This window comes from Rhipicephalus sanguineus, chromosome 3, assembly GCF_013339695.2.
Source record: "Rhipicephalus sanguineus isolate Rsan-2018 chromosome 3, BIME_Rsan_1.4, whole genome shotgun sequence".
In the NCBI taxonomy this organism is placed as follows: domain Eukaryota; kingdom Metazoa; phylum Arthropoda; class Arachnida; order Ixodida; family Ixodidae; genus Rhipicephalus; species Rhipicephalus sanguineus.
In genome coordinates, this window is record NC_051178.1 from 155,936,842 (window position 1) to 155,959,735 (window position 22,894).

Here is a 22,894-nt window from a genome sequence, read left to right on the forward strand (position 1 = left end):
ACGTGTCTCTAACACAGTTAGTACCTTTTTTCTTTATATGGTACGCTTCCCAGAGTTCGCGGGCTGATTTGTTCCAGCTTCTACTAGAATCTTGGCCTCTCGAAAAATCGGCTCACACATGCATTTTCGGCAGTGGGACGAAAGATGGGCCCCATCAACTTTCTTAAGATTTTGCGCATGCTCCCTTAACCGGTCACATGTGTCTGTCTTTTTTAGCGCTAAACCACGTGCTAAGTACTCACCAACTCGCCCAACAACAAGTTCTTATTGGTTAACTTTCCTGCTTTTCCTCTTCTTTTCTCTCTCTCTGGACCACGGAGTGCTCTGGTCTGAGGCGCCTCTTCAAACGACAGTTCTTTGATCTATCTATCTATCTATCTATCTATCTATCTATCTATCTATCTATCTATCTATCTATCTATCTATCTATCTATCTATCTATCTATCTATCTATCTATCTATCTATCTATCTATCTATCTATCTATCTATCTATCTATCTATCTATCTATCTATCTATCTATCTATCTATCTATCTATCTAGTGTAATCTCATCTACGTAAGCATTCGTTATTAGCCGAAAATTTTCGTCTTCCTCGTGGACTAGCGTTAACGCTTCCTTTTCTTCACATTATTTTCTCATCTTGTCGCGTGCCGTTGATGCTAGGTGTCAAAGAAGAAGTCAAAGAAAGCGGAGAAGCGACGTTGCGACCTGACGCCCTGAAAGAAAGAAGGTGAGTTCTGTCAAGCTCCGCCCTCGGCAGTCACGGAGGGCAACATTTCGTGTGATATTAGGGTAGGCTACCGTTTCATGGTCACTGATTCAACGCTTAAGCGCCGCTTGTGTTACGTAGCTGTACACAGTTACGACACAAACAGTTGCACGATCTCGCCACTGTGACGTAATGCGACCAGCTTGCTCTATCGTGATCTGCCACTTGGTTCTTTTTCTTTTTCGGACCTTATCGCGATACCCTTCATTTCTATCCGATTCGCAGTCCGGTGCGCGCTATGCTATTGAATGAACACTGATCGCTAAAGTCCTGCGATCAAACATGCGCATAGCAAAAATCCATATCGGTTGTTTTCTGCGACATCCCGCTTCTTCCGTCCTCGAACCTGCTGTCATACGTACAATTCTGCAAACTTTTTTTTTTCGATCTTAACATTGACGTTTTGTATCACGCAAGCGAGAGTTTATTTATCTTGAGCACATTTTTATCGTGTCGCACAGGTTGAAGCTTGCGTACTGCCTTAAGTCAAACGTTCCGCGTTTCTGATATCTTAGAGGAAATATGAATCCTCGAAGCGCAGCGTTCTGTTGGTGCGCGTAATGTTATTAGAGCTATTCATTGCTGTGTAGGTAACTGTGACGCGTGCATATTGTTAAATGTTATCAAAATATTCTAAGAAATAGGAGCAGCAAGGACGCTCCAAGACAGCTAAAGTATGCTCTCTGAAGTAAGTACAAAATAAACATCTGTCTACGCAAGCATTCTGAAATGCAATGGCGTAAACAAGTGTAGTACATAAAAGAACGTGTGCCAACAGTGAAATATGGGCACCGTAAATTTAAGTTTAGGAACCGCGATGCGAATTCGCCTATCGCGACTTTCTTTATGCCTGCTAAGACGCCGGTGCCACGTCCTCCTGCGACGACATAGACTCGACTCGAGCAAAGCGCCGTTTCCTCCCACTTTTCTTACGGAAAGAGTCGCCATCTGGAGCCCTTAACGAGAACTTCGTAGCATAGGTTGTACTGTCCAAGCTATCGCACGCTGAAAGTTCTGGAAGAAAAAAAAAACATTCACCATAGATTGAGGAGATCAAGGTGCTCCTATGTTTTCCTAAGTTGTGTCCTACCACAGGGAAGGAACGAAAGGAGGATTTTTTTTCAAGGGCTCGTCTCTTTGTTATACACAACGAAATAAATCCAACAAATCTGTTGGATTCATATGGTCACCGTAGGGATGACGTATAATTTAGTCCGGCCCAGATTGGTACACGCCGATATGAAAGTTCGAGAACTGGACAGACAGCTCGAGAATTGACCGGCTTCTTTCTGATGAATGTGGGTTACTTGCTTGCTACTCCAGTCGTCTGTTGAGTAATTGGCTGTAATGTTCGAAAAGTGCGCCAGGCGCTCATTCTTACGTGAAAAGTGAGCGCTCCACGCAGACGCTGTTATTTTTATTACATCAATTACATCTATTTCTTTCTTTTAAAAAGCCTCAACACGGTCACTGACGTCATTCATCGCCAAGGGCGTTCACAGAACTTTCCAGTGCAGGGTGGGGGGGGGGGGGGGCGGCATCTATACTGGCAACCAAGATTAGTCATAGTGTGTAATGTGAAACGTTAGCTCGCAGCCCTGAAGGACATTTCACATGGTTATATGGGACCTGATTATGCTAATCAAGCTGTTTAGCTTATTACTAGTGCATAAAGAGATATCCGAAATTCTGAGGGGGGGAAGGCTGCCTCCCCCCCTTGTGGACGCTCATGTTCATTGCTTATACACTGGAACAAAGTACACAAAGGAAGTAATCAGAAGTTAGGCACACGTATGTTCAACTGGCACCGCTGAGCGCGATGTCGAGACAACAAAGGTAAAGTTGATAGCGGCATTAATGATAGTTGCTTACAAAGTTACTGGCGCCTCGTGCTGTCTCTGCTGCCTCATATTTCTCGATCTCAGATCCGTTCATCTTGTCTTCCATAAATAACGGCGTGCTTTTCAATGTTAAGACTTCATCCGAAAGTTCGGCAACGCGTAAAGCAAGTCCTTGAGACCCTCTGAGCGTTTTTAACTTGGGTGAATAACGTTTCAATTAATACTGCTTTATAGAAGCCGTTATCTTGTCATTGTGCGGCATCATGGTAGCGAAGGTGGAACACGCGTCTGGGAAATAAGTTTCTGATTGACCGCTTGCTTTATTTCTGTTGTCCCAGTGTCACAATAATGAACAAGGCGACATAAAAGCGTCGATTGACACTTTGCGATTGCGGGCTGTCTACATTTCTCCTTCCAAAAGATATTAATCATGGGCCCAGACGCTACACAGAACCACGTACATGCGAGGACCGTTGTGACTTACTGCAACCATCGGCCTGTTAAGCCCGCGTTTTCTGTAGGCGTACATTCGCAAGGCATGTGAAATTTTGGAAGTCTAAGCCGCACTGTATATCAGCGTAGCGCGGCTGCAAGGTCATTCGGTGATTTTTGAGTCAGGGTGCTTAAATTTACGGATATTATATTATGCCAATTGAGGCTCCAACTCTGACGGATAATGTCCACATAGGCGAGTTTCCCTGATCTTAAAGCTAACTTTCCTACAAAGTGTCATGCCTAATGGTAAGACATCCTTTTTTTTAATCGAAGCTTCTTTGCAGTGCTGGTGCGTTTTACGTATGAGATAATAAGGTATCGAGATATGGCTCACGCGATGACGCCGCTTACAGTATCCAAGGTACTGTAGCCAGGCGACGATATATCATACGCCAATTCGCACTGGTATTTATTTTAGCAGATTTCAAGTGCCCATTAATGCAAATTTGCTGTATGGAGAAGTACACTAGCGAATGAGGCAAATAATTTAGTCAAGTTGACATGGTAGGTGGTTTACACAAAATAATTTGTCAGGTTCACGGCCATGCCGACCACCCGCCGAACGCTTTCCAAAAGTAAATTGTGGGTCTTGTAGTCAGACCGCGTCGTGTATCAGTAGCCTCCGAGATTGTCAAGACGCCGCGCGCGCACAAGGTCGCGGAGGCTACGCATGTATCTGTATTCTCCTTTTGCCACAGGATCCATGGCGCACGTGGGCTGGGCCCTGTTCAAGATGCCGGGAAAGAGGCGCTGCCTGCGCAAGCTCAACGGCTGCCTGGTGCGATACAGAAAAGAGCGCTTGCTCGTGCCGTCCTTTTACCATCGGAGTGTTTTAGCGACGTGTCACTGTTAATTGTTTACCACACCGAAGGTATTCGCAACAACTTAGAAACCACTTTGTACTTTAATAGCGCGTGTCCTCTGCGCATTGTTAAAACCCATAAGTGCGCACTAAGGCGAATGATATTTGTTGTAAGTACGGGAGCGCAGACATTGAGATCTCTAATTTTTGCAAGATGCCGATAAGGTACCACTCGTAAGATAAATTGTCAGACGGACGCATGAACAGACAGATTTCTTCATCACCCCTTTTCATACGAGGTTTATCTGCAAAGAAGCGCCCTTGGTGCCACTATGGTGGTTATAGTTAATCACTCTGCCGTTGTTTGCTCTAATTGGGCGTGCACCATACCAACGTACAGTTTGATAATTCATCTGGGGGTACAAGGACGCTGTTGCCCTGTCTATCTCACCGAATGTGTAGCGGAAAGTTGAGTGATTATGGCGGTGAATAATACAACATGGCTGACACGGTGGTAGAATATGGCTGGAGCATTTATCAGCGTGAATGTAGAGAACGCACAGAATAAATGCAACGTAATGTTTCTACAAGTCTTCAAAATACGGGAAGGTTTGATGAATAAGTATGCTATATAGTACGTATTTTGAAGACCTGTAGAAACATTACGTTGCATTTATTCTGTGCGTTCTCTACATTCACGTCAATAAATGCTCCAGCCATATTCTACCACCGTGTCAGCCATGTTGTATTATTCACCGCCATAATCACTCAACTTTCCGCTACACATTCGGTGAGACGGACAGGGCAACAGCGTCCTTGTACCCCTAGATGAATATAGACTGCGCATTGCGAAGCGCCTAATGCCGGTAAACCGTGCGTGATGCCCAGTTGATGCGGAGGTTCATCGGTAAACGATGATTGACGAAGTATTGTGACGTGCGGGCGCGTTACATTCGATGAGTTATAACTTGCAGCGCTTTACAGTACGCTGTGAATTTTCATTGTTTAGAAACCATTGCTTAGAAAACATCTGGCGTCTTTCGTTAAGCAGCTGGCGTCTTTTCTTTTGCTTTAGAAACATCTGGCGTTTTTCGTTTTGCTTTTACAAAACATCTGGCGTCTTTGTTGGTTTATTTCATCAATCAACGGCGTTTTGAACAAAATTTTTATGCTTTAATCAGGCACAGGGAAATCTCACCAGGCAACTTGGAGGTAAAGAATGGCTGCTAATGGGAATGAGAGACAGAAAAGTCGGCTTTTAGCTAACGCTGCGAATTTTTATTGTCAACAACGCACAGAAAAATCTCCCACCGGCACCACCTTGAGGTCAAAGCGTAAGACTGGTTACATACTACGCTACGAGGGACGACGGGTGCCGCTAAAGGAGCTTCGCCCCTAAAATGTTGCAGAACCTATTCTATTCCGTTGTTGCGCAACACGGCGGCAATTCAATGTCATTCTTGCCAACGGGCTATTCTATAGCGGGCTATGCTTGTCAGTGAGCTAAACTTGGAAACTCGCCAATTTCTCTCTCTGCGAGCAGAAAATTGCTTTCTTTGCTGTTTCCCCGCTCTTTATGCGCGAACTTCATTGGGCCCTTGCGACGTAGTCCATGGACGGTGTCTGCGCGTGTGTGTCGCAGGGCTGTCGATTTCCTGTGTTGCTGGCGCTGGCGCTGCTCGGTGCAGTGGCGCTGCTGTTCGGGGGCCGCCGGGACTGGTCCAATGACCAGTGGACGTGGCTGGCGCCCAAACGGCTGCTGGTGTACTCGGCCTGGGCCGAGCCTCGCGGCGACGTGCACGAGGTGCGCGTCATCTCGCTTCTCGCTCCTCGAGGGGCACTCCGGGGACGCCTGCTGTGCACGCTCGCCTACCTCAACTACTCGCACGTACAGGTAACCATCGAGGAAGGAACACCGGCGGAGATTCTAGCGTTAGCATTGCATTTATTCAATGTGAACAGTACTTCTTTCGGTAAAGTTGAGTTTCAGTATATTCTTTAGCAGTGATGTATGGGCGGTGTCTATGGACCGTCACCGACGCAGACCAACACGCGAGTGTAACGTCATCCAACCATCAGTGACGTCACACGACTGACGCCAGCGCAGCGCATATATGTACAGGGTCGTCCACATCTAAGGTGAACACCCCATTGGTATTCAAGCCCCTCGTGGAAGCTAACGTTTAATACATACTTCGGACGATTATTATTGCGTTTATCGACACCGTAGTTCGTCGTCAAATAACTGGCACTTCCCTCGTCAAGCAGAATAAACGTTCTCGTTTTACCGGCTTGTATACTAATGAGGTGTACACCTTAAATGTGGTCGACCCTATATATTGTACAAAATAAACACACGTAATTCTATATCTTGGAAACATTCTGATGGAGGTATTTGAGCTTTGGGCCTCCCGTACCGGATGCTTCAACCACATTGTCGCATGCACATGCCTCATCAGGCGGAATAGGACGCTTTTAAGAACGTCCCGCGTGCAAGCAAGCGCGTTTGGACGCTTTGCACGTTTTCACAACGCTGACCGAGTGTCGTTGAGTCGTCGTTATGCTACTCGCATTGACGATGATAATTGGTACCTGTCAATTCCTGCTGTTATTTATTTATTTATTTATTTATTTATTTATTTATTTATTTATTTATTTATTTATTTATTTATTTATTTATTTTCGTACTCGCAAATTGCCCGAAGGCTTTGCCGAGAGGAGATGCAAGAATTAGTGTTAGGGGTTCTCTTGAAGTTCTCAGTGTTAGAGATGCCAGTGATGGAGGCAGGAAGGTGGTGGCCGTCCTCCGACGTTCTTTAAACGAATCAGCAAGAGCAAATTTTAACGTCAAGGCTGCATCACTCGAATGAACTCTTTACTGTAGGGACCAGTGCCTGCCTGTGCTACACGGCAGACTCAGCGTGCAAATGTAGCCGGTGACAGCATCCAGAATATAGGCTCCTTTCACACAATCGCCGTGAAGCTATCCTTCGCCTCTGTAAGAGAAACATGCCAGCTGGAGCCCTATTTCAGCTTAAATAATGCAAAGGCCTGTTGGTAAACAAAAGTTTGTGTACTTGGCTGAAATATTGTCTTTGGCTGAACACTGACACAAGGATACCGATCTTATGATTCGTCTGGACGTTCGATTTTCATCCAAACACCAGCGACACAAGTGATTGATCTGTACGACAAGGTTAGCTGTCTTGCATGGATAAACATGCAGAAGCAACATGCCGAAGCGTTTGACCTCAAGAACCAGACAGAACATAATTGGATGGCGCAACTATGCAAATTATTCGTCGATTGGACGGCGTTATTCGTGTCACTATACAGATGGAGCATACACGGCTGAACAAATTGAACAATAACGCACGTCTATCTGCAGTACGCATCAACGCGTATGTATACGTCAAGACCCGTACCTGTGTATATGATTACAGCCGTCTTCCGCAGCTGCGTCGGCTATACGTTTAAGAGATACAAAAGTTCTCGCTTCGGTATCAAGCATTGTATATATATAAGAGGAAATAGAGGGTAATTTTCTTTTTTTCCTTTGCCCAAATGGCGCAAGCGTATCCGTCGGCGTCACGATGAGGAAGGTCCCGGTATAAACGGGGAAGTTTAGCAAGCGCAGGTCATTGTGCCCGCGATATCGAAACGCGCCGCCTCCAGAGGATAAAGACGGCGCTTCGAAGTCAAGCGCAGCGAGTGGCCCACTCTTTCGCTCTGCGCTCCGGCACAACTGGCTGCCGTGAATTGGCCCGCTTCAAAAAAATAACGAAAAGAGAGAGAGAAGGCATTTTTTTTCTCTTTCCTATTCGCTAAGTGCCCGGGATAGGAGCGGCTGACCCCGACTTGAGCGCGAATTTAGCTTGGAGTGTTGACGGAAAGGAATATGTGACATTCACTCGCGTAATATGTGTGGACAGACACAGAGTATATATTTTAGTTATTGAGAACGCTCTACAAAGCTGAAATGGCTGTTGGGGGTTGAGCACTAACGTGCTTAAGTAGAGCACCGTAATGACAGCCGGCCTGAGGAGACGAGGACGAAGGAAACGAATTTCACAAAAGGCGATAGTCGTCGCTCAGTGACGTCAGAGCACCAGCGTTCCTTAGGTGGGCTAGTTGATTCGTGAGCGTTGTAGCAGTACAGCGGAAACTGCGGGATATGTTAACCCTTATCGAAGTCGTTTGTTTTGCCGGCCGGCCGAGTCACTTGATAGTGTTTGTACCTTTTTTATTGTGCTCCTGCCTATATATGCTCTGCATTTCCAATAATAAAAAAAAGACTGTTGATAGACAGCACTGTGTACTGCGTGTTTCACTGTCCCGTACTTTACGCTGTTCTGCTATAATATAATATAATAGGATATTAGAGATTCGGAGGTACGGCTTGGCTTCACCGTGGGTTTCCGTACAAGAGGTAATCGCGTCTATGCAAATTAAATGACGTTTTCTCGAAATTAAGGCTTCAGAGTAGGTCCTTGTTCTCCTCAAGCATTTGCGAATGCTCACATTTTCTTTCGAGCACTTTCAGAATATCGCCTGCGACGCATATAACGCCTCCGCCTATTTATGTGCATTGTACTTGAACAAGCGCGCCTTACACCCTGCAGATTATTTCTAATTCTCGATCACATAAAGTATGTCAGTTTGACGTAAGCCTTTAGAGCATGTTATCGCATTTGAGCCGTTTCGGTGATCGTAAAGCACTGTGATGTTTCTAGTATAAGCATATGGCACATTTACAATTAGTATGTATAGCCACTGATTGCCTACGAAATACATAATAAACCTCAGTAACCGCTCCAAGAGTCCACGAAGTCACGGCGAGCCAATCCAGAAAGATAGCAGCGGTGGCAATGTCTGCGTTTCATTTATCTTAAGTCTTTCTCTGCCTCTTACGAAGTCTCCTTTGACGGCAAGCAAGAGTAACAGTTCTCACATTCCTGAACTGTATACTCTGCTAACACAGCTTATAGTTTATTCTTTGAGCATTGTCATGGTGATGTTGCGGAGATCTACTTCCTTGACATGATAAAGCACGGATACTGGATGGGACAACACTCTGTTTGTTAATGTTGTGATTATTTCAGCTACGACAATATACACATCACTGTCAAAATAGCAGAGTCGGGAACAAAACAAGTTGTTGGTGAACGCAATGTGTGCTGTTACTCTCTAAAATGGAAAAAAAATTCCTATTCGAAAAAGAACGAGGGACAGTGTTTCAACCCGTGACGACCCATCCTATATCTCAAACTCATCTCGAATGTAACCCTGCAGCAATAACCATCAGTTAGCGTCAGTCAGCACTGTGTACTGCAACTTTTAGCCATCACTACTTTTTTGTCCTCTTCGTTCACCGTACTATATAAGACACAAACTATACCTCTCACGTGCAATGGCCATGCTGCTTCCTTGAGCTTAGGATGCGGTAAACTCGACTGCAGGTAGTGGCAGCCCGCGTCGAGCCTCTGAACGCGACGGTGCTGGCGGGTCACACGACGGGTCCCACGAACGGCCATTCGCTCGAGCCGGGTTTCGTGTTCTGTCCGGGCGACCCGCTGCTGCAGGCCGACGAAGTGGGTCTACGCCTGGTCGACACAAGCCACGTGCACTGGCTGCCCGTGGGACACGCGCCTACGAACAGCGCCAGGCCCTTCCCCGACGCCGGTAGGGCTCGGCGCTTGTTGCATGAAACTTTGGTTTGATCAGATAACGATTTTTCGTTATTCCTGACAGGATTTTAACAGCGCTCAACAAGTCCCAGTTCTCATGTTTTCTCGTTTATTAGGTTGCAATAGCGTCGTCCCAGCGAAACTTATCAAACGATCGCTTGTACACACTTTAAAGCTTGCACCATGCCTTCTGCGACACGCTTTAATCGTAGGACACGCAGTAGTCCCTTATCTCACAATAATAACATGTACAGCCACTTTCCGAGTTAATAATAAAAATATCTCGGGTTTTACGAACCAAAACCACGATATGATTATAATGCATGCCGTAGTGGACGGCTCCAGAAATGTCCACCGTGGTGTTCTTCGGCGTGCACTGACATCGCACAGTACACGGGCATCTAGCATTTCGCCTCCACCGAAATGCGAGCGCCGCGGCCGGGATCGAACCCGCGTCCTTCGTGACAGCTGCCGAGCACCGTTATGACTGTACCACCGAGGCGTTCAGTTTCCGCGAGAACCCGCATAATACGGAACACCAAAACCACGCAAGTTATGTTAAATGTGATCACTGGGATCATTTTTGGCTTTTCATCTCCTTCATGCTAGACATCCTTTGTAAAGAATGCTTGATTCCATCAGGATTGATCGTACCAGAAAATGCTAACACCTAATAGACATCCTTTGTAAAGAATGCTTGATTCCATCAGGATTGATCGTACCGGCAAAGGTTAACACCTAACAGTAGACTACATATCTTTCGTTATATATCTTTTAGTCAAACTTACGCTTTCAACATGTAAAGAGCAATTTCACTCGACGTGCAGCGCCAGTCGCCAATGTCCGGACTGCCAGAGTTCAGACCAGCAAGTTCAGGGCAGTGGTGTGCGCTCTGTCCGTATTCGACTCGGTGACCGAGGATCTGCTGCTCGGGGAGTTCGTGGCCCACTACACAGAGCTGGGCGCCACAGACTTCGTCTTCTACAACCGGACGGAGTCGCGGCGAGCTCGCACGTTCTTCGGGGCCCTCACTACGGTGAGGCACAGAGTGCAGAAGCCCTTTGTGTATCACGAAAAAAACTGGCCACATAACTTGTTCTTGAATCGACATGTTTGCACAGCGCAAATTGAACGAGGACAGATGGGAGGACATAACACAGCTGATAAAATACAACTGGGTGACCTTTGTGTAAATATCTCATCTGTTGCCCTCACCAAAAAGGAAATTGCTTATCTGGTTGTGACGCAATATATTGCACGATTGCGTTCATGTGTACTGTTTTCATGCTCATATCTTGTGTATATACTTCTGACGTTTTTCGCTGATAAAATTTAGTTGAAGTCTGCCCTCGTTCAGTTCGCGCTCTGCAAACATGCCCATGCTAAACCACCAACTAGCCCAAGCTACAGTTCTATCTTGTTCTTGAAGCCAGTAAAACAATGCAATCCGTGCTGTTTGCATATGGTATAGTACCAATAACAGCACCCAAGTGACGCCCAAGAAGTTCCAACAGTTGGATCAGCTAATTCGGAGACGATGCATTCCTGTGACATCTTCCGTTTACTTCCCCGTAAACTATGAATGTCCAATAATGATATGTTTGACCGAATTCAACTGCATTTGCTCACCTACTACCATGCAGCACTAGTGATTGTTAGTCAACCGTTGGTTAATGTCAGCTGGTTTCGGCTATCTGAAAGCTAGTGTAGGCTGCTGATGGGTAATATTGAATAGTGCTGGCTATGATGGCCAGTGCTGGTTCTCCGCTGTTACAACAGCAGCATTGCCTTCATTCCATCTCGATGCGATGATTGCCTACGAATATTTCTCCCTTGCACCTCGAGTCTTATCGAACACTGCTTCATAGACCAATGTGTTCACGAAGCCCGGGGCGCTATCCTTGACGCTGTCAAATTCCGCCATGTTGTCAAATTTCACAATGACGGCATTTTAAACCTATCGAGAGGTCGTAATAGCCCTCTGGTTCAATCATTTTACCAATGGCGACAGTTGACAATGTCCAGAACAGCACCCCCGATTTAGGAAGCCAGGTTTGCAAGTGCTGATGGGGGTGCTTGGGACTGTCCCGTCGTGTCATCAGGTGAGCTCGGTCGCGTATCTGCCTTGGACTCGTCACGACGCACGCCCTCTGCTGGCGTACGACTGCGCGCTGCGCATGCGCGGTTACGCCGACGTCCTGGTCGCTGTGGGCACGGACGAGCGTCTGGTCCCGCGGCGGGCATCGGCCGAAGCCGACGGGGGCCAGGAAAGCGGCGGCGGCGGCAGCGACGACGCCGGCAACTGGAGGCTCCCCGACGTGCGGGGTTCGCTACTGGTAATGTCGCGCAAGACCTTCTGCGGAGCGGACTACAGCGAACACCAGGGCGTGGCGATGCTGATGCCGCGCCGCCGCAGACTCGGGGACACCCACTCCGCCGGAGTGGTGGCTGCTGGCCTGGACGCGCTGCTCACCGGCACGCAGGGCTCGCACCACTCGAGACGAGTGCTCGTGCACAGGTACAGATAGCTTGCACGTGATGATGCAGATTATGAATGTACCGGTAGCCCAAGATGGCGGCTTTGATTATGCCAAGGCAAGATAAACATGTTGCGACTAACCTGACTCAATGTGATAACGAAGTGGCAGGAACGTTATTGGCCTCTGTGCATGAGTAACGAAAGAACCTGCTTGTGATCATTCTGATAATGGTGTTCACGAGGGCAGAACCATAGAAAAATAGCGCACGTTGGTGACGCCGCTGCTAAACATTGTTCGCACACTTAACGCGAAATATTGAAGACACAATTATCACTGCAATACCGCGTGCTTTCAGAAAATATACGCAATGTGGTGCTACCAATAAGAACCAACTTCAAAACGACTCTTAGCATATTTGTTGCTCGCAATCTCTAGAATCTAGAAAGGCCCATCTATATACAGACCACGTGCTGTCTGTATAGACAACGCTGAAAGACCACATAGGCCCGGGCCTGGAATCTATCTATCTATCTATCTATCTATCTATCTATCTATCTATCTATCTATCTATCTATCTATCTATCTATCTATCTATCTATCTATCTATCTATCTATCTATCTATCTATCTATCTATCTATCTATCTATCTATCTATCTATCTATCTATCTATCTATCTATCTATCTATCTATCTATCTATCTATCTATCTATCTATCTATCTAACATTCCATTTGAAAAGTGTTTCTAAGTTTGGGCAACGGTTTGGGACTCGGTTGATGCAACTTTATAGCGAGTGGTCGCGGAGATCTTTCAAACAAAAATCATGAATGCACGGCGCGTTCCATTCCACGCAGGTATTCCGGCGAAGAGTGTCCCGCCGATGGAGCAGTGGTAGACATGTCGGCAGCTGAAGTCGTGCGTCGGACGCTGTCGTCGCAGCCGATGATCCTATGGAAGGCGCTGTTCGTCGGCTGACACTGGGTCAGGGCGCGCAGCAGCCACGGAGGCCAGACACCTTAGTCGAGCAATCGCTGCCTCCGTGAAGGCTCAACGACCCGAACTGCATGCAGCTGCTGCTGCCTGTCCACGTGCTTATAGCTCGAAGACGCTTGTGCGTGCGCGCGTGTGTGTTTGTGCGTACTTCGTTTTTCCGTGTGTCACCAAAGAAAAAAGAAAACTGCGCGAAGACGTTCGTCTGGGTTGTTGTATACAGCTGCATGCAACAGACAATGGACAAGCAAAAGTGACCGATGACCGGGGAAACAATGTCGCAACATCATTTAAAATTATGGCTCCAGGACGTGCTAATTTCTACAGGCCACTCCCGCTTTTAAATATGAATCGTTCCGGACTTTTGTCATTGGCATACTCGGCAACAGATCAGCGTGTCGTCGCGATTTTACCACCTTGGTGGTCGGTCACTTGTGCCGTGGCCTCCGCGATTAGCTCTGGCAGCGCGCCGGCGCGCTGGCGGAGCTAATCGCGGAGGCCACACTTCTGCTAATCTTTTTCCGCTGCACCCATATTTATTCTTCACCTCTTTGTTTAAGCAGCGGGCCTCGGCAATCAAACTGAAGCAGGGTCACGATTGTGAAATCAGTGATCTGCGTATGTGCTATACCTTGGGAGGTACTATACCTATATACGCCGGTGGCACTCCCACATCTATCCCTTTGCTGCTGGTTTCCCACAAATACTCTAGACGTATCCTGCTTATCCCAACTAGATGATACTCCTATCATATTTTTGACCGTGAGAATTCCGGACAAGAACATTTTTCTTCAACTGACATGAGTTATTCGTGTGAGTCTCTTCTAAATGTTTTTCCCTTCACGGGTCCTTATTCACCTTGGAGGTTTCCGTAGCACTGATTTGCCATTCTCATTAGATTCTAACCTCAGCGACGCTTCTAGCTTGGTGAATATATTTGCGTTAAAATGCAATGTACAGAGTCGTGTGTTTATTTTTTTAAAGCATATTGTCTTACATCACTGCGAATATTTACCCCTGAATGTTTTGTACTCATGCAAGGTCAGCTCGAGCACCAGAAAGCAATTAAAGCGTCTAGATGTTCGTGTTATCACATCTTTGTGTTACCGTACAAGCTTTTTTTCCCCATTATCTCTTGCTTGCCGCCTTCGTAAAACTTTGCGGACCTCCTCGTTTCCATCTTTTCGATCTTATCCTTTTCCTCCTTTTCCTCTCAGTTTATAATATAATTTTTCTTTCGATGACTCTGGTTGTCAACTTGTTAATCCACATGCTCCACGCTTGGTTTTGATGTGAAGACTACATACCACAGCTAGGGGGTGTTCGGAAGAGCTTGTGTTGGGTCTAGTCGGAACATGAAACAGCGCTGCAAAGTTTAGCTGCGCTTCGCATGTGATGTTCTTGTCTCCCGTCTTTTCGTAAACTTTGCAGCGCTGCTTATTCCACTAAGGTGATGCTCCTTCGAAGGTGTCTCTTGAAAAAAGGCAATGACAATATACACAAGGAAAAAAACCAAACGATGTGTTTACTTTCTTGCAAAAAAAAAAAAAACATGCTTCGCTTTTGGGGCAGCGCAGCGCGTGAACACTCGATACCGACTTCCCCTCCAGCAACGCAGGTGGATTCAGTTTCACTCTTCCAAGAACTTTTAACGTCACAGTTTCGTGTCACCGCACTTATCTCTCGAACGCTAGCTGCGAGCTTACCGACGACGAGCGCAACTTTAGTGAGTCACGCGACACAGCAGGAAAAAGGTGAAAACCCTCGCAACTGGCGAGGAAGGTCCTCCTCGCCTCGAAGTCGTGGACGTCCTTCACAACCTGTTGTTTCACAACCCTGCGATAAGTCGGCAAGCCAGCAGAAAACAGGAATTCTACAGTGATTTCCAAAAGTTTCCGCGACAGAGTTCTACCCTGATGGCAACATTATTTTGTACATTATTCACGCGTGACCAGACGTGTACTACGGCGGACCCGTGCGCCGCTTCAGTAATATACTCCTAACGGCATGTAGCAGAGCCAACTTGCAGACCAGCACCGAAATTTCTTTCTTGTACATTAAAGCAATACTTTCAAAAATAATTTATGATGAATATTTCTACTCGATGAAGTTGGCAACAAATATCCCGTCACTACTTCTCGTTAGAAATGCGTCGTATGTGACACTATAAAGTTGTGTTACAGCTAGTTTGCCGCTAAACCAACTAAGTAAAGCAGATAAATAGACCTAAATACTAGACACACCATGCGGCTTCATCGTCAAGACCCTTCGCGGTCGCTCACTAAAATTCTGCACTCCCACATGGGACTACTGCGCTGATGAAATAGTTCAGAAATCAAACACGTGGCCCACGGGTCTTCTGCGGCCTTTGATAGCCTTATCTGCGACGCACGCGATGATCCTATTATACATTACGTCACGCTGTCAAAAGTAACCTATCAGATATTTTATGCGGCCCGGTATCCGAGTCGGAGTATTGAGAACCCTGGAATAGGCGCGTTCATATATCCGATCAAGATATCGAAAACAGCGCAGAGAGTCCTTAAGCTAGCTGCCGCGAGTATTGTCCATTGAAGTTGCAGACAACGTCACGAACGAGGAGGTACGTGTCGCAGCGCGGGGCCTAGTTGCGTTTGTTGCTGCGGGCATCGAGGCCGCTGATGCCGGAGTCGTCGCCGGGTCCGAGACCCTGTGGGGAGGGCGATGGGCCGAAGCACTCCTGGAACTGGGCCCAGTAGTCGGTCGCGTCCACCCACGACGCCGCCTGGCAGCCCGAGCGGCCGGCCTTGTGCATGCGCGCGTAGTCGTAGCACGTGACCTGGCCGTCTCCGTCGCAGTCGGTGCCCCACTTGTTCATGTAGTTAACCACCGCCGTCTCGGCGCAGACCTGGTCCTTCAGGCACTTCTCGAAGTCTGCGCAGAGCACAACGCCGCCGAGGATTACAGACTGTCAGAAAACCGTAAACGTTGCGAAAGAGAAACTGGCCAGATTATCTGAGCTATATTGTTCTCTGACATAGTATACATAGTTTGCACGTGACGTCATGAACGCAGCTTCTGAACGTGCTGGCACTCCACGATGGCGGCTTTGATGACAAACAAGTCGCGGCTAACCTGCTTCAATGTGATCACGACCTGGCACGAACCTGGCGCGTGAATAACGAAAGAACCTGCAGGTGATGTTTTGATAACATTCATGTCGCATCGCAAACGTCGCGTACCCCCATACTGGTGCCAGTGCAAGCCATCTATTAAAAGTCATCGCTAAGGTTTAAGTGGAGCGTTTAAGATCGGACATGATTCAAGTAGCGGCCCTTTTGGAGATTAGCACAGGTTTCGTCGCGTTGCCGCACGGAAGGTTCAATTTTGAAAAGGCGCTGCTTGTCGACTGGTCGATTTACGACACAGTTAGCCGATGACCCACATAAGAAATCCGTGTGCCTCTTCGTTTCAATGTGGACACGTACATTAGGTACATTAGCACTTCGTTAAAAAGTGCTCCGATTCTCGTGCACTTATATGACCTCGAGATGGCCACGAAATTAAGATTGTAACAGTTGACGAGAGTGGTTACCAGTCAATGATACATATGCAAAAGAAGGTGGCCGTCTACGGCCCGTCCGTACATTTCCGGCAGGTATAGTACACAGATAGGACAGGAAAAAGGGGACTCACGGTCAAAGTTTCCGGGCTTTCCAGCGTCGACCCAGTAGGCGTACGAGATCTGGTAGGGTCCGCAGAAGTACGAGTTGGGGCCGCCGTTCGTGCAGCCGATTTGCGTGTTGCACTTGGTGCTGGCCTGCACGACACGGTTCGCGATTGAGAACGCCGCGTCTCAGTACGCGCCGAGAAAGGACGGCAAGTCTCATTCGCACTTCCTGCATAACCACTTCTGGTCACGAAACATTGCGCCTCGGCTACGAAAAGTAAGAAGGCGGCTGTGCGTTCGAGCGAGAAACGTTGCCGAGAGTTGGTCGATGTTATCAGCACACTGTTGTTGTTATTGTTGTTGTCCTCCGCTCTTCACGCCGAGGCAGCGCGCTTCGATGAAACAACGTCGCTCGCGACTGGTCATGTGAACAACTACTTGCTCTGTAATACAATTTCCAAACGATTGTGCAGCGCTGTGTTGCCTTTTTTTTATCTCATTCGGATTTAAGCCCAAGAAGCAAGCTAGAGCCTTCATAATATAATAATATCTGGGGTCTTACGTGCCAAAACCACGGTATCATTATGAGGCATGCCGCAGTGGAGGGCTCCGGAAATTTCGACCATCTGGTGTTCTTTAACGTGCACTGACATCGCACAGTACACGGGCATCTAGCATTTCGCCTCCATCGACATGCGACCGCCGCGGCCGGGATCGAACCAGCGACCTTTGGGTCAGGGGCCGAGCACCGTAACCACTCTACCACATTGGCGGACAAAATATACACATTGGAAACAGGGAAGTGGTTTCGGAGGTTCAACCTCGCCGCTCCTCCCACCCCGAAATGTTTACATTTTGCACGCGTATATACTTTATGCGCACACGAACGAACATACGTGAAGGGGGAGGGGAACTCCCTCCCCTCTCACCGAACAAGGTTTCTGGCTACGCCCCTGACTGAAAGTAAACGCGCATCTAACTTAATAAAGCGTCACTATAGGTAAAAACTACTAGCTGTGCTGAGTATGCTATTTCCAAAACAATTGTGCAGCGCTTGAGTACTTTGTTTTAATTATCTCATTCGGATTTGGTCCAAAGAAGGAAGCTCGAACATGCTGACTGTTTTTCCATTCATGAATTATCTCGGCTCTGATACAAGCGAGCGAAACTCTGTTCTTTTCGCCGTGTCTGTGCAGAAATGTCTGGCGCCGTACCTCCTTCCTTCCCCTAATTGCGGCAGTGATAGGAAGGCGCTGCTGCCGAGTTCCGCTTTGCTGTTGCCAGTGGCCAAAGGTCCGATCATCTCACGCGACAGTCTTTCGTTGATAAGCGAGGCCTTGGCCACTGACAAGTACAAACACAACGGGCACACACCCACTGTCACTACACGAAGAGGAAAACAAGCCCGATTTTGCCGAGAGGCGGTATAGGCTTATAGCTGGAGGAAGTAACAATCCTTTGACGCGTCTGTGATGTGCTTGCACATATACGTATATAGGCACGCCCACAGCCTCAATTGTGTGTACTTACATAACCGTAGCTGAAGCTGTCACTTCGCGTGAAAGGTAGCTCTTTGTTCGGACGTCACTTTGACAAGACTACTCTTTCAGAGTTTTCTGTTGCACTTTAATGGAAATAACTCTGCGTGGTGCGTGAAGATTTTATCGGTTTCTTTAGTCTAAAAGTTCCCCTAGTCGGAGCAAGTATTGCGTGGAAGTGCTGGCATAACTTATCGCAACAATATAAGCGTGGTAACGCTGTTGTCAGCATGATGTCTTGCGTAAAGATCGTGCAGAAGAGATCATGCACCACTTACGTAGCAGATGCAGTTCAGGCACTTGCGTGTCGCTTCGTCACTGACTTGTGCATTGGACCCTGCGCAGTTGAAAACAATATTAGAGCATGAAGACAGGCGCGTGTTCATGCCACTGACACAGCCTGTCGTCGTATATCACACGTGAATGTACGGGCCGTATCGTTTTTAGGTTTCGTCACGTTGCCATGTCTCCGAATTCCTAGAATTCTTAGTTTTTGCCGTGAACATCGTGTGAAATATTTGTAGATAGTCTTCAGCATTGCAGGCTTTGTCGGAAGGGGCGATATTATAGCACCTTGTCACTGCAGCGCAGTGAAGTGTTGTTTTGTTACACGACTGTCAGATGTTGGATCCTGAATAGTCTTTCTTAGATAGAAGCAACGTGTGAGGCAATAAAGACCTGGCGAATCCGGCAATGTCTCGGTTTGACGGTGGTGTAGTGGTTATGGCGCTCGACTGCTGCGAAAAGGTCGCGGGTCTCCCGGCCGCGGCGGCGGCATTTTTGAGGCGAAAATGTTTGAGGCGTGTACTTAGATTTAATAAAGAACCCCAGGTGTCAAAATTTCCGGAGCCCTCCACTACGGCGTCTCTCACAATCATATCGTGGTTTTGTCGAATTGTTTGCTTTCAAAAAAAAAACCTTGTAATCAATTTTAACCGCTGCGTTTTCTCGATCACAAGCAACATGGACGAAATTTGGTAGACGACTTATCCCTCCTAAAATAACGCACATAAAAAACACGAATATGCGCGCAAAAAAAAAAAAAAAAGAAACAGTTAGATAAGAGCGCATACATAGTTTTACGGCAGTTTAATGACGTAGGAGATTACAATCTTGCAGCCATTATGATTCCCGTACAAGCCAATAGTATAGAAAGGTCTGTAACTATACGTTCGATACGAGGTGTTATACGGCTTGTACTCGTAATAGTAAAAGACTAACAGCATATATATAAGCAAAGACTCAAAGCCTCCTTGGCAGGAGATAATCATCTCCGCACGGCGGTCGCTCTGTAGGAATCGTCGCAAATTGGCTCCGCGTCATGGCTCAGAATAGAAGCAGGTACACATTAGTTAGACGGCTTCTGTGCAGCCATGTTCCATGTCTGGCTTAGACCCGATCAGAACATTCTTACTTCATCGTTAATTGAGGTGCTTCAATCGCTTCCACGAACAAACGTTACGTGTGCAACGTACGTCCAGTTTGTTTTACCGTATAAAAAGCCCATAAGATTTATCTTATAAAACATGCTATAGATGAGATGTCAGAAGCCTTAGGCTTTCTCTGTGTAATCACATCTCCTTTCGCGAAACGCAGAATGCATGTGTGTTTTATTGAGCATGCCACTCGCAACGACATTACCACTAATGGAAAAGTATGACTGACAATTCGGCGAGTTGGTACGGACTCGTTATGAAACGGCGCCACGGGCCTCCAATCGAACAGAACTGTCTGCGTCTTTGGTGACAGCAGGTTTTGGGTACTGCACTCCAATACAAGGCGCGAGAGTTAGGTGTTGTACCAAGCCCAGCAATAAGCATGCGAGTCCAATGGAGATGTCAAAATAACAAACCTTGTGCAGAAAGGAAAGACGTCATAAGAACACTAGTACGCATAATTGACTAAGTTCGCTCGCTGTCTTGGAACGCGTCGACAACATTCCGTGCAATTTTGTAGCCAAAGTATAGATGGCTTGCACTGACGTCACTAAAACCGCCATGTTGGTGCACCGCAGGGTAGGACGCAAGGTTTGTGACGTCGCGTTAAATGTTATCATTACATCACTTGCAAGTTCTTTTGTTATTGACGCACAGAGGCCAATAACATTGTGGCCAATCGTTATCGTATTGAAGTAGGTGAAGCGCAATGTGATTACGCTGCCTTTAAGCCAGTCAAAGCCGCCATGATGGTGAACCAGTACGTTATGAAGCTGCGCCCATGACGTCACGTGCAAGCTATCTATAACAACTGCAGATAGATGCAAGCGCGGTAAAACGTAAAGGTTCTGTCGAAGAGAACAAATCTTCTGAAGTGAGAAAAAGTGGTACTGTGTGAAGTACTTAAACGACAGCATCGAGTTTAATAAGATTTAATACAAGCGTAAGCGTAAATTTACAATACAAACGATGTATCCGAAAATTCGGCTTAACCGTGCGTTCGTCTTATCATCGGAAAGCTTGGTTTATTAGTGCACGCTAATAAGTAACGGTGTAACCCAGGTTACCACAGCATTGTGCAGTGTCCTAACGGTGCGCTAATGCGTCTAAAACAGTGTTCGTATGTACTGGGAAACCCTAAATGTGCCCTGTCACGTTAAATGGGTATAGTTAAAGGATAACGTTACAGATGGACGTCAAACGCGGACCGCATATAGTTTGGCCTCAGCGAAAGAACAGCGACATTTTTCTTCGACTAACCCTTCTTGAGCTCCGTCGTAACACTTATACACAGTTCATTCCTTACGCAACTTCTCTGAGTGGGTCTATTCTTCGTAATCCTCGTAGTGCGCAGCCGAACAAGCTTTCTGCTTGACAACGAAGACGTCAAGCGCTCGCCACGGTGTACCCCTACATCAGCGCATGTCCCAAGCACTTATTACGCGGGGGGCTTTACGTCGAAACCACTCGTCATGCAGATTAGCGGGCTGTGCGATCGAAGGACGCCAGCGAGAAGTGCTCAGACTACCTGCGCCGACGGTTCGCTATACGAAATACAGCCGGCGGCGGGAACGTGCCGCTTCGCCGGCCGTCAAAACACGGGCCGCCGTGTAGGGGAAAACTTTCGAAGCTGCGCGGTTTCCCCCTGCAGCCACTTGGACACGGCAGCCTAGTTTCGAAACGGACACAAGCGACTGCGCGTACCGAAATGTGTAACACCGTCTATAGGAAGTGCGGAAGGCGCACGTAACTCTCCTTGTAAGTTGCAGAGACGCCCTACGCGAAATGGAACACCTGCGCAGTATTGCGGCGGCAATGTACGGCGAATTAAACCTTTTCCGCTGATACAAGCGAAGTCATTCCCCTCGTCGAAGAATGTGCACTGCGGTTTGTTGTGGTTTCGGTACAAAAACAAAAATAAAAGTAAAACCAGGGGTCATATCTTAGAATGGATGACTTTCGGGCGATACCGCTCTCCGGGTGCAATCAAATGTGTCTGTCGCTCCAGTGTCATCACGCTGAGGCGCACGAATATGAATATAACCACAGATCGATCGAAAGAGAATATGGGCTCAGGCATTATTAACAGATCTTCTTAAACGGGTAAAATAAGGCTGTAAAAGGATGGCGGAACGAGTGACACTGGTAGATGATATATTGCGTTTAATGGCGCAAGGGCCAGTTCTGGTCAAAGAGCGCTAAGACATGACACTTAATGTAAATGCACCTGTCTGACGAAGCAGCATGAGTGGTTGTAAGTCGGCTGTATAGAAACCTAAAAACATGCGCAGTAAAGGTGCGGTTTGTGACACTGGTAGAAATTTTAGTAAGGCGTTTCCTCGCAAAACTATTCCGCCCCGTCCACGCGTTCCTCCCACGTCTGCAGCGCGCTGAAGCGAAAGTGACAGCACGTGCAGTGCGCGACCCGGCACGCAGGTGCACGCGCGCACTCACCGATTGCGAGGGCGTACAGCGCGAGGCAGGCGGCGGCAGCGGTTCTCGGAGACATGCTTGCGGTACGCGGTCTTCCGTTGCTCTGGTTACTCCTCCGCGGGCCGCGCACGGCTTGGTGTCTCGCAGCCGGAAGCGCTCGGCCTTCACCCACAAACCAGTCGCGAACGCGCATGCGTCCAACGGGCCCAGCCAGCAGCCGCCTGGCCAGACTTCTTCCCCCAAGGTGAGCTTCTTCCGTTGCCTCTCGCAGCGGGAGAGGCGTCAAAAGAGGCACGGTGCGATCCACGGCGCCGGTCAACATTGAAACAATGACTCATTGACGCCGCCGTTGCTCCGGCGAGCGGCAGTCTTTATCGAGAAGCAAAGACAAGAAAGGAATGCCGGTAGGTTGAAACGACGTACGGAGACGTTTCGAAAGTGCGCGCCCTTTGGTACGCCACGCACGGCCGACCGCCACTGCCAAGGACACGTCGCATCGTCGATCCGGTTGCGTCAATCGCGCCGGTATATACGTATGCGGTCACCTTATATTGCGTCTTCGAAGAAGCCGTTGCAGCAAATCTGGAGAACGCCAGTGACGCCGCCAGCGCGTGCCTGGTTCCGGTTCAATGTTTTCCTCCCAGCTTGCATCTCTGCGGTCTCCAGCCTATCCTTTCAACAAAGGGTGGATCCGGAAGTGGCCCGTTTAATGAAACCGGACTGAAATAGTCCTTGGAGCCAGAACAGAGGCTGCCAGAGGCGCGGGCAAGTC

At 47.7% G+C, this 22,894-nt stretch overlaps 2 protein-coding genes across 2 annotated transcripts; one reads left to right on the top strand and one right to left on the bottom strand.

Annotated features, from left to right (window-relative positions):
- The first annotated feature begins 3,810 nt into the window (after positions 1 to 3,810).
- LOC119387540 (uncharacterized) lies at positions 3,811 to 14,798 on the top strand. The gene is made up of 6 exons (XM_037654964.2): positions 3,811 to 3,885; positions 5,552 to 5,803; positions 9,369 to 9,591; positions 10,424 to 10,632; positions 11,699 to 12,114; positions 12,931 to 14,798. The coding sequence occupies exons 1-6, from the start codon at positions 3,811 to 3,813 to the stop codon at positions 13,049 to 13,051; spliced, it is 1,296 nt and encodes a 431-aa protein (XP_037510892.2). The 3' UTR covers positions 13,052 to 14,798.
- A 746-nt stretch (positions 14,799 to 15,544) lies between these two features.
- LOC119387538 (lysozyme 1) lies at positions 15,545 to 22,459 on the bottom strand. The gene is made up of 4 exons (XM_037654963.2): positions 22,144 to 22,459; positions 18,532 to 18,590; positions 16,742 to 16,865; positions 15,545 to 15,979 (listed from the first exon to the last, which is right to left on the bottom strand). Exons 1-4 carry the CDS (start codon positions 22,442 to 22,444, stop codon positions 15,690 to 15,692), a joined length of 774 nt encoding a protein of 257 aa, XP_037510891.1. The 5' UTR covers positions 22,445 to 22,459; the 3' UTR covers positions 15,545 to 15,689.
- Positions 22,460 to 22,894: the final 435 nt, after the last annotated feature.